The sequence below is a fragment of the Mesitornis unicolor genome, unplaced genomic scaffold (assembly GCF_000695765.1).
Source record: "Mesitornis unicolor isolate BGI_N332 unplaced genomic scaffold, ASM69576v1 scaffold8703, whole genome shotgun sequence".
NCBI classification, from domain to species: Eukaryota; Metazoa; Chordata; class Aves; order Mesitornithiformes; family Mesitornithidae; genus Mesitornis; species Mesitornis unicolor.
The window spans coordinates 60,880-73,133 of record NW_010173988.1 but is presented as its reverse complement, the minus strand read 5'-3'; the positions used below and the strand labels follow the sequence as shown (position 1 = coordinate 73,133).

The window sequence follows — 12,254 nt, the reverse complement described above, 5'->3', positions numbered from 1 at the left end:
GGGGGCCGGAAAAAAAGCCTTTGCCATCCACAGAACAGACGGTAACTTCATCCCTCCGCCACCGTCTGGCCTGGCTCCCTGCACTCTTGGTCCCGCCCTCCGGGAGGAGCGCCCCAAGCTCCGGCTCCAGATCTGGTCCCGCCTCCGCCGAGCGGCGCGGTGAGAGGTGAGGAGCAGCGCGGAGCTCGGAGGAGCCGCGGAGATGCTGAGCTCGCCCTGGGCGCGCTTCTACTCCAACAGCTGCTGCCTCTGCTGCCATGTCCGCACCGGCACCATCATCCTCGGCGTCTGGTACCTGGTAAGCGCCTCCCAGGGGTCCTCGTCCTCCCTTCCCGGTCGATCGGCACCAGCCGCGGGGGGAGCGCGCGGCGCTTTTTTGATGCCTATCGCAGCAGATAAGGCCGCCCCTCGCAGCTCAGACGTTTTTTGGGGATAACCCTCCGAGGAGTCACGTTATTATTAGCAGCGCGATGCTCAGTGAGCTCCAGCGCTTCCCCACCTCGCTGTGCCCCGGCGAGGCTGCGGCTGCTGTTCAGACTCTGCCTAAATGAGGAAGTGAAGCATGTGAGTGTTCGAGGGTCAGGGGAGTTGGGGCAGGAGATACAGAACACGGGAAGATCGCCAGGTTCTCCAGCGAAAGGCTGCTTTGGGGATGAAAACATGACGAGTGAAGATGCCTGGAGTGAGGGGTTTTCCCCCAAACTTCAGGGCGGTGCTCCTCAGGCCAGGGTTGACTGAGCAGCACTGAGGCACTGCTGGTGCAGTATCTCTGGCAAGGCTGCCTGGACCCTGACCACACTGCGCAGAACATCTTATTTTATCATTTCTGGTTGTTGTTCCGTGAAGAATTCGGGTGTTCTTGTCACTGCTGTTCCTTGTTTGTCAGATGATTTTTTGCCAGTAGGATCTTGGTCTGCCTGGCAGACAGCTAAAACCTTTCAGGCAGCTGCTGCCAAGCACTGGAAAGACTTCATTCCTCCATCAGGGTTATAGGACATTCCTGAGGAATTGACCCTCGAGGTACAGCTTTAATGGCTTATCATCAGTCTCAGAGGTTGGTCGACACCCCGTTATTCGACCAGGGGAAAAGCTTGGTGTGGAGGAAGCGCATTAAGTCCTCAGTTCCTCTCCCATCTTTGCCACCCAAGGCATTGAGAAAAGGTTGTCAATGCAGGAAAAGTAGCTTTCCCTCAGCTGGCCCTGCCATAGTCACAGGGTTTGCAAACATGTCACAAAAATGAAAAGAGCTGTCTTGTTGCTGTAGGTTATGTAGATGTGCTTCTCAGCCTGCTCAGTGTTCCCCATCTCTTGATGTGAGAAATCAGTCTCCATCTGATGCCAAGGCCATGCAGAGCTGTTTGCCAAGCATCATTTTTCAAATGGTTGCAGATGGAAGCAGACTGGACCTGGGCTTATTTGCTAGCTACTGAAATTCCCTTCAGAAACAAGTGAAAAATGCAGGCCTGGCCTCCATGGTAGGACTGCTCATTAAATTAATTCAATCAGCATAACAAAAAGGCTAGGTTGACATTTATGTCCTAGAAATCATATAAAATGCTCTCTGTCCTATAAAATACATATTTTACCACTGAGAAAATGGTGCATTAGTTGAACTATGTCTTGCTCCTGGTTTAATAAAATACAGTTAAATGCAATGGATATCAGCCTGTGCAGATACTGGCAGTATCGAAAAACAATTCCCCTCTTTGCCTGGCTGCAATGAAGTTTTGACAAGTTTTAATATGACCTGAAAGCTTTTAAACATTTCTTCCAGGATGATTGTTATTTCTTTTTGCCTTCAGCTGAATGAAGCCTTATCACGTTGACTCCACAGAGATACAGATGTTTTAAGTGTTCAGTGGGCCTAATGTGAGGGAGAGGGAATTGAGTGCGTGTTAGCCTTAGATACAGAGAAAAGCCTGACGGCTTTTTAGACTTCATTACCTATTGAGTTACTAGCATTTAAATACCAGTACCCCAATTTCTCATAGTATAATTCTGCAAAATCTGTTTTATAACTTTCTTTTCTAACAAGCAGGTATTTCCAGATTTAATCTCTTCCTACTTCTTTTACTTTCATAGATTCTTCAGGGCAGATTTCTGAATGACTTCAAACTGACAATAACTCATAACATGTCAGGGTGTAAATTTCTTTCTGTGCTTTCTCCTCTATTGCAAATATTTAGATTTTTAAGGTTAACTATTGAAAATAGAAATTTAGATGCATATTGATAATAAACACTAGAACTTTTTGCTAGCTTACAAAGTTAGGAAGCAGTAAGTAAGGAAGGGGTAGCTCCTTGAGTAAATAGTGACCCTGGTTAAAAGGTCTGGTTTACAAAGTCATATACAAAAGTATTGTTTTATCTCAGAAGAACAATTATGATTTGATACCATGTGCTCTTGAGGTTTTACAAAAAATAGATGTCCTGGTGGCAAATTTTTTCTTTGCATGCATTTTGGGTGGCTGCATTACTCCAAACCACATGTGAGCCATGAGGATTACCTAAAATATAGTTCAAACAAAAAACCCTTCGATTTTTCGCCACCCCAACATGTCTTCTGTATACTGTTTGCTGTTATGCTTTACAGGAAATTACTTGAGGAAAAACATCCCCCTAGATAATGAATGGTTTTCTTGTTGTATTTTCGCGTCTCACTATCATGAATTGTAAGTTTTATTAATTCTATGACTATGAATACAATGATTTAGTAGTAGAGGCTTCTGAAGGAGGAAAAAAAAGTAGCTTAAAAATTTTTGCAGGTTTTAAAAATAACATTTTCACATGTTGAACCATTTTTGAGTTAGTATCATTTCAAGAGGCAGAATTTCATGTCTAAGTAAATGTGGAAAAAATAGTGCTTTTCTCAGGGGTGATGTTTTAGCTCTTTAGTTTTCGTGTTTTAATTGAATGTTTGTGATCCTACAAATAGTGGAGAAAGTGGGGAGCTGAGTGCAAGTGGAGTCATCAGAGGTGCATGATGAGAGCACTTTCCCACATAGGTCAGGGGAAGGAACACAGGGTGTATCTCAAACATACCCCCAGCAGCCACAGACATTTACAATGGTCTTATGAAGTACTCATAGCTGGGAAATAAATATTTAACCTTGCTCTATTTTAGAACATAATGGATCTCAGAATGCTAATGTTTCTATAGCTCCTGTGTTTCAGTAGTTTCTTCCTGGTAGAGCCATTGGTACTGCATCTAGAATAATATAATACAGTATAACGTGTGTGTGTTTTAGATATATATATATAAATAGTAATTACGATATATATATAGTAATTTATATATATATATAGTAATTTAGTACAGCATTGCATGATATTGCAATATAGTGTAAATAATACAATATACACCGAGAACTGAGGTACTTCCATGTAAAAAGTAACTTGTAAAGGGTGGAGCAACCACAGGAAATTTTGTGAAAGGAGTATCTAATTGGGTTGCAGAATAGGCTGCACTTCAGGAACTGGTGTGCTCTCCTGGGGAGAAAGGCTTAAGCCCTCTGCTGAATACAGACATTACACTGAAGATTAACATGGCAGTAATATGCTTGGCTGGGGAGTAATATCTATTTCAAAACTGGAGGACCAGTTTGATTTAGCTGGTTATTAATCTTTGGTTTTCATCCTACTGGCATAGGTTTTACACTCCTCTGAATTGTATTGAACGTGAAGTCAGAGGTCACAGGTAATAATACAGAAATATTTTGGGCACAAAAGTCTTACAAGTGTCTTATTTTGGAAAGAAAAAAAAAATAAGGAAAATGCGAAGGTCGCTTTCTGCAGCTAGTTTTGTTCCAGACAGTTCTATCAGCATGCTCTTCGAGCTAGTGACACCACTGACATGAGCCAGGTTCAATTCTGACCTCCCACAGGTGCTGGAGTCCAGGGGAAAGCTGGCACTGGTCTTAGTTCCAAGTGACCCAGCCTGTACTGGTGAGTCGAAACAGCATCCCCGTCCCTAACAATGTTTATTAACACAGCATGTCTTCTTCCTGAGTAAATGGACTCCACTTTCTTTATCTAAAACACAAAGAAAGAACAATGTCAGATGTGCTGACAGTGTCACGGAAGGACTTCCTGCTCTCTCAACTTGGGGCAGTGAGGTTTATGCACACCCCAAGGCTTTAATGGCATCATCTGGGACAACGGAAATTATTTCCCATTGACTTGGGTGGGGAAAGATGAAACTTTAAGGCATCTTAAAGCTACCAAGACTATGAGGGGACTGGAGCATCTCTCCCATATGAGGAAAGGCTGAGAGAGCTGGGTCTGTTTAGCCTGGAGGAGACTGAGAGGGAATCTCATTAATGCTTAAAAATTTCTAAAGGGTGGGTGTCAGGAGGATGGGACCAGAAAACAGGACAAGGGGCAAAGGTCACAAACTGAACACAGGAGTTTCAACGCGAACATACGTAAAAGCTTCTTTACTGTGAGGGTACCAGAGCATTGGCACAGGCTGCCCAGAGAGGCTGTGGAGTCTCCTTGTCTGGACACATTCAAAACCCGCCTGGACATGTTCCTGTGTGATCTTCTCTAGGTGATCCTGCTCTGGCACGGGGGTTGGACTAGATGATCTTCAAAGGTCTCTTCCAACCCCTGCCATTCTGGGCTTTATTTCTGTGTGATCAGTTCAGGAAATAAACCAAAAACCAACCAAGTGAAAAACCACAAAACATTAAAAGAAGGAGCTTTCATTTTTGAGAAATGTGTGCCCAGCACCTTGCTGCAGCAGTGACCTGGGTAGGGGCTGCTGCGCCTCCCGGTCACCCAGGAGCTGCCACTGCCATCCCCATTGGCATGGTGGGAGCTTCCCAGCCCCACCAGAGCTGTCTGCGGTCAACACCACCTCCCCAGGCCCTGGCAGAGAGGGGCTGAAAAAAAAACTAATGGAAGACTGAAAACCTTTTATAGCCATGAGTTATGGAGCTGTGTGGCTCCCTCTGAAAGATGCACAGTAAGACATGAACAGAGCGAGCCGAAGATTTTAGCCAGGGTGGCTTCGATGTTTGAGCTGCTGTTTGTGGAAAGCTCAGCGTGAATTGCTAGCTGTGACATTTCAGTTCTGGAGTTTTCTGAATATACAGCTGAAAATGTGCATAATTTCTGTCTGTATCCCAGTATTTTTTAAATAAAAGGGTTGAATCCTGTATGAAAAAATGTACTGGTAGTGGTCTTTTTATACTGTAAAGCAAAAGAAAATCACTGTTCATGATGGCCTCATTGATTACAGGTTGAACATCCTGCAGAGATCAGTAGAGTGCACTTGACCTGATGTCAAAAAGAGAATCAAGGTATATATTTTGCGACTGGGCCACACTTATTTCCTTGTCTCTTTTGAGCCTCATGCAAAACAGCATGTCTGGCAATGTGCTTAAATACCAGTTAGAAGATTACTGAAATCTTGGCTTACTTGGCAGAGAGTAGAGCTCAGCACTGACTGCTCATGTAGCGAAATATAACTGCACTGGGGTCCTTCCAAGCTGCTCTGTCCGCACTTCTGCAACCTTTGCGCTGTCTGTGACTACTCACATCAGCAAGGAGCTGTAAGCAGGGGTGCCTTGAACAGAGTGGAAAGGCCCTTCCAGGAAAAATGAAGAAATTCTAAGTAAAGATGAAGTTATTAATTAATTTCAGACCTGTGAGAATCAGGAGATTTTGAAAATTGAAAAAGGAACTGAAGTTGTTCAAAGGGGGAAATTGCACTGGTAGAAAGCCTGATGTTACAGGGAATTGGAAGCTTTATTATCCCAGTGCTAGGTTGTGGGAATTTGCATTAATACAAGTATGATGCCTTTTACTTAGAAAATTAGCTTGCTTTTTTTTTATATGGAATGTCATTGGCTAAGAGTAAGGGATCACCAACTTCATCTACGTACAAATAATCATAGTACATCAGGCAGCTCACTGAGGGCTCTGTTCTTTCATATTAGCCAGGGATGTTGCTTCCCGTGCCATGCCAGGGTGACATAGCTTGGGTGTTGGGTCAGATTGTCCTGCAGGCACTGCTGCTGTTACCACTTCCGCTACCAGTCCAGCACTGGTGGCACTGGGGAGAGAAGTCTTGCAGAATGGGGCTCACTGTGAGTTCACCAGGTGATTGTCCCTCTGTGGCCCAGATCTGGGCAGTATATGCAGGGGAAGAGCTGGGTGGTGTCAGTGATGTGGTTAATTCCTTTCCCTTGGTAGGAGATACAGTGACAGCAGCAGGTGAGATTTCTCCACTGACAGATGAAGTGTAATGATATAATCTGAAATTACTTGAGATACCCAATTCTTGTAGTGAAAATAGCTGCAGTGACTAAATATTTATGTTGCAAGTTCTGTGCCTATAAAATGATCATTAGCTTTTCTATTGTCTGAACTTTCTTTTGTAAAATGAAAGCTGAGATCTTGAAAAAAAACAGTAATGTTCCCAAGTAACTCATTGGAGACTTCCAGTGTGTGTGCTTGTTCTTAAGAGTGGAGAGAAAACTTGAATCCTACTTTCAAAAACTTCCCTGTATGATTGATGTACATTTTGAATATCCACCTGAGACTGGGATCAGGGGAGGTATATGCTCTTGGAGTGGATCGCATCCCTTTCATTATCTACTTCAAGACCAGAGGGAAATGAATGCCTGATCCTGCACATCACCTGCAGGTATCCTGCACATATCTGCTCCGGGCCTGCATGGTATTTTCTTAAGAAACTGAAAACATGTATATGCATTTTAGACATGACAGAGCAAAGAATAAAGAATAAAGACTAGCACTGATCCTTAGTATGACTAAAATGTGTCTTGTCTGAAGGACCAACTCAGTAACTACATTCGGATTGTAACTTGCCGAGAGAGACAGTATTAAATAACGAAACAGGTAATTGCTTGGGGAGTGGCTTCTGGAGCACTCCTTAAAGAACACCTCCCCACCATGCACAGTCCCACGTTGGTTTCTGCAGTGCAGGACCTCATCCTGCCTCCTTTCTCCCAGTGCATGCCTCAGGCCCTCTTCAGTTAAATGACAAAATAAAGTACCATATGGGAGGAATTTAAATCATACAATCAATAAGACAGCTTGCAGAGACACTAATCACTCACCTCTGGGTGACAGAACCAATCCATGAAAAAAAAGGACGGATTATTCAGTACACTTTATCCCAAGTAACTTCTGCTTTCTTTTCTGAGTGAAAATAGCCACGTTTGTATGTTTGCTGTGTTGCAGAGAGGAGCAGAAACAGCATTTTGTCAGTCCTTCCCAGACCCTGTCATACAGCAGTGTGTTTATTAAAGTTTTTGTTTTAAAAACGTTTAAAGTCATCGGAGGGCTAAATTTTTTGTAAGCATCTTTTGGACAGTCCATGCATTTACTGAACTGTTTATTAGTCCGTAACACAACAGAAGGATTTCTGAAAACATCTTCAAGCTCCAATTCCCTTACATATGCAATTTTTCTTATATCCCTAAATACCACAGTAGGATTTTTTACAGAGTATATGAATCATTGCAATGATAGCTGATAATCTGCATCACTTGTCCAGAATAATGACACAGTGGTCCCTTCTAATCCACACAGTTCAGAAAATGCAAATCTTTACAAAATACTCTTTTTTCCTTAGTAAGGCCTTCAATTGAATAATAAATTCACTGGGGTTACAAGGAACAGTTGTCTTCCTTCAGTGAGAAAACAGATGGTTGGTTGTAAGAGGAGCAAAGTTTACAGAAATGCTTGTTAAAGGAAAGAAACCCATTAAGAGTCCAGTATGCTATAATTACATTTGTTTTTATACAAAAATCATTACTGTATTTATAGAAAGGAGAGGAGGTATTACATGAATCAAATAAAATGTGTTTAGAAGTTCTGTTGAAGGTTAATATGTATCTCTGAGTGAGCCAGAGGAGAACACATTAAGCTTCGGAAACTGATCGTTGATTAGACTGACGTCAGTGAAAATGCAATTAGTCTTATATATTCCTGGACATATGGAACGGATGTTGCGAAATAGCCAGGAATTAATTTCCTTGATTGCTTTCTTCTTCTTTTATTTTATTGCAAGTCTCATGCTTTGACTGTAAAACTCCAAAAGTTTGAAGTGGCCGAGGCTTGAATATGTGCAGGAGAATTTCTGTACTGTTCTGCAGCTGGGCTGAAGGATTAGAGCCCTGCATCTCCTAGCAGCAGAATAGGAAGAGAAAAACCATACTCATTGCTGAAGGTGTGAGAGAGCGCTCCTGGTCGATCTGGGGCAGCAAATCTGCTAGGAAGGCATCACCGAAGAAATAATCTGGGCTGGAGCCTAGTGCACAGTTCCTGGACCTCCTGAGGGTCTGCTCTCTTTCAGATGTCTGCAGCCAGTTCTGACTGCCACTATCCTCGTCCTCTGCCTTAGGAGAGCTTTTTAAAGTGCAGTGACTGTTTTTCATTTCATTGCAGGCTTGTGCTGAGCAAGGTCTTGTTCTGTCAGGAGATATATTAAGCTACTTAAAACCGACAGGAGAAAGGCTTTTGGCAGAAACACAAGTTTGCGGGAAATCTTCACCTTGCCCAGGTGCATTTTCCAGCTGTGCAACAGCTGGAGTCTGAGATCAGATACATGCAATTATGTTGTTTACTATTTCAGTAATTATCTGTACTGTACCATCCCTTGTGGTGTGCTTGCTTCTTCCTGGCATAAATAAATCACTGCCCTGGGTTGCAGAGTGAAGCAAGGATGCAGTTTACTACTGACAGCCCTGCTCCCTTGTATGGCTTCTGTGGAAATTGCCTGTGGTGACTACGTAAGAATAGTTGATCAAAGGTTTGGTGTATTTTGGTGTTGATTTTTTTGTTGTTGTTTCTTTTTTTTTTAATTAAGGGAGTATATGTGGCCTGCTGTCAAAAGTTAGGGCACACTCCTCTCACCAGTGCAGTAACGTGTCCAGAGAGGCTAGAAGTCAGAGCACAGACAGCGTTGTGGGCTGGTGTGGGTGAGACACGCTAGCCATTGGCCAGGGCCAGCTGCTTTGGGCAGTCCAGGCCAGATACTCAACTGCTCAGTTACAGCTGCGTTGCCTGGCCCATCCTTGCCATGAGTCCACGCTAAGGTTCAGACCCGTGGGAGCTGCTATAACTCACATCAACAACGCCACTTTCACAGATCTGTCCTCAAATTTTCAGAGTCACCTGCAAGGCTCAGAGATCAATTTCTGAAAGCCAAGGACAAATCCCAACTGACCAATGAACAACTCTTTTTCTAATAAGGTTTTAATGCATACCAATTCTCTGCTAACTCTCCACAGCATCCTGAACTGAGATCTGCTTTAGCAGGAATTGTGAGTCGGTCTGGCAACATTATACCCTGAACATAGGTATACCATTATATTTCCCCGAGGCTGGACAGAAGACCTCAGCAATCATTTTTAGGATCTTGCTCAGATATATATTCCACTTCCTTTAAATACAATGTAAAAGTAAAAAAATCCACTGACAAATTTGCATACAAATATCCTATTTTCTTAAACCATGACAGGACTAAGATTAAGTATATAACAAATTAAACTCTGTCTCTAGGGAAACAGAAACCTCCAGTGTGCATCCTGCAAAGTCTGCCAATCTAATTTTTCTTTTATGAATTCAGTCATTACCATATTTCATTAGTAACAGACCTCTTGTGGTTTGGGTTTTAAGACTGTTAAAAGGCTGGCAGTAGGCAGTAGCTGAGTCATTTGTATAGAAGAGTGCTGATAAATTACACTGGACTTCCTATATCAATTTAATCAGCATAGCCTTTAAAGTTCAATGCTTAGTGTCATTATAATAATAAAAGTTGAGTTTATCTATCTGTAAAGTCTGATTAAAATATTTTATGCAACTTTTTGTTACATGCTTTCTATAATGTGCAGTCTGTAATATGCTAGTCTGAGCCTGCCTGGATTATCCTTTAATTTCTCATGAGTTATTTGGAAAAATAAGCAACAGGAATTGCAGACTCTACCCTGTCTTCACCAGATTAAAGAACATAAAAGCTTAATTGCTACTTCTGATCTGACTAATGCTTTCCCTATTCCAGGGCAGTATTTCAGGTAGCAGAAGAAACATACGCTTTGAGAAGCCACACAGGGAAGAAAGAATGACTTGTGCAGGAAAGATATTTTCTTTTATTCTACTGTAATTTTAAGGTTGGACAATAACCTCAAGCATGAAGGCTTACATTTAGTTTTTAAGGTGCTTTGTAATACAACTAAGCACTTGCATTTCCTGAATAAATGGCGCATCCTTTTTTGTATCCCTCCAGCCTTTTGGCTTCAGTAATAACATCTGATAATGACGTTCATGGGTGAAAGAGGTGAAGGCTTTCCTTTAACCCAACTCAACGTGGCCATCTTTCTTATAATTCACTAATACGGGTTAAATAAAGTTGAGAATTACTGTGTTTTCATTAAATCTATCACTTCATTATTTTCTATACCATAAAACCAAAGTTTATCTTTGCAGTTTTCTACTTTTGTTCTCCACTTATCTAGAAGTATGCGGTTTTTTACCCAAATATTACTGTGTTCACTGTCATTAAACCAGCTCTCAGGAACTGTAAAGGGCCCCCAATAGGGAGCACAGGCAGTGAGTTGGTTCTCCAGCAACAGGCAGATTTAAGGGGTGTGCTTAAGTGGATCTCTCCTGAGTTTAGTGAGGCTGAAAACTGATGCAGAATTAACAGTGTGCATACATCTTTCACTGCATATACAGCATCCAGACTGTTACATGCATGGATTCAGTAATAAATTGTACCTTCAATATCAATAAAGCTAGGGGGTTTTCCTTACTTTTCCCTATAAATATAAGGAGCTCTCTTCACTGCGTTAGGAAGTCTTGAGAGAACTGAAGCAGAGTATTTGTAGAGGAGACCCTGTGGAGTTCAATAGAAACATTGGTGTGTTTTAATGCAGTGTATGGAGTTAAAGTAAGCTTAACATTACCTCTTCAAAACTCCTTTATCAGAACAATTTTATTTCAACTCTTGACTATAAGTTGGAGGAAGGCAGGGAAAAAATAAGCCATTGTAACTCCTGACAATTCTCCTGGTATCTTTGGACATCTGTGTGAGTTGCTGGCTTGAGTGTTTCTCTCTCTGCTTGAGTTAGGAATCAGTAAAAGATCTGTGTTAATGGCATGCTCTTAGGAGCTACTTGAACTCATTTTATTTTATGTAAGCTGGGGTAGATACTATGCAGTTGCATTTCTGTGAAGGGTCTGAAATTACAGCGGTACTCATTTTCTTATCACCTGTTGATGCAGTGGCTCCTGGCAGTTTCTCTCCCCAGCATTTTATCTCCATGGTTCACCATAGTTCACTGCTGATCTGGAACAAATGATGTGGAAAAGAAGACAAACTCTTTGGTGGCAGAGGTCTGAAATTTTAGTGCATTATGTAGTTTCTAAATGCTGGATGCTGACAGTAGAGGACATGCAGTTGCTTCCTTGCATCCTAAACACTGTATGTACCCACAGCAGAGGTGATCGCAAGCTGCTGGTTCTTCATCACAGTACAGACAGAAGCAGCAGCAGTGGCCGGCGGTGCCAGTTCTGCTCTCAGCACGTGCTGCCTTTCTCCCTCATGGCTGCATGCACCTTCTCACACACAGTTGTCATTGTTCAAAACATCTTCTACTCAAATCTGAAGTTGTGTTTTATAAGCCCAAAGCTGGAAATCCCTGTAATCCAAATACTTGGACTAGTTAGCTGCTTCATAATATTTCCTGATTTCCCCTTTTCGTTATACATTCTGGGGTCTCTACAAAGCAGAGTTATTTTCCTCCTCTACATTGATGAGAAGGTGGTTATATTCCATCTGGTTACCAGAGAAACAAGATTTGAGGATTTAAAAAAAAATAATATTTTATTTCTGTATCAGAATAAGAGGACAGTTGGGTATTTCTAAGACTTTCGATGGGATCTCTGTCCAGTCTCTTGTTAGGGCACTCAGGGCACCCTCCTGCAGGGGCTGTGCCCAGATGGAGAACTGGGTGCTGATAATGGGGCCCATCAAGAGCCCCCAACACTCCTGTAGTGCCACTGGGACAGGTACTGATGACTCCAGGTTGAGCTGAAATGGGGTCCTGGGCCATGGGCAGGGGTGTGGGGAGGTCAAGGCTGAGCAGTGCCAGTAAGGCCTGTTGGTGCCCCTGGGGCTCCTGTCCTGTAACTCTGGGTAGCACTATGGCCATAACCAGCAGCAAGACCTAATGGTCACAGCTCTGACTTGATTGATAGTGCAAAGTTTTGCATTTTATT

The 12,254-nt window shown here is 42.5% G+C and overlaps 1 protein-coding gene across 1 annotated transcript in view; it reads left to right on the top strand.

The window, feature by feature from the left end:
* The first annotated feature begins 202 nt into the window (after positions 1–202).
* LAPTM4B (lysosomal protein transmembrane 4 beta) overlaps positions 203–12,254 on the top strand; it is a 59,172-nt gene continuing 47,120 nt past the window's right edge. The window contains exon 1 of the mRNA XM_010180896.1: positions 203–298. Coding sequence (XP_010179198.1) covers positions 203–298 — 96 coding nt within the window. The remainder of the gene's footprint in view (positions 299–12,254) is intronic.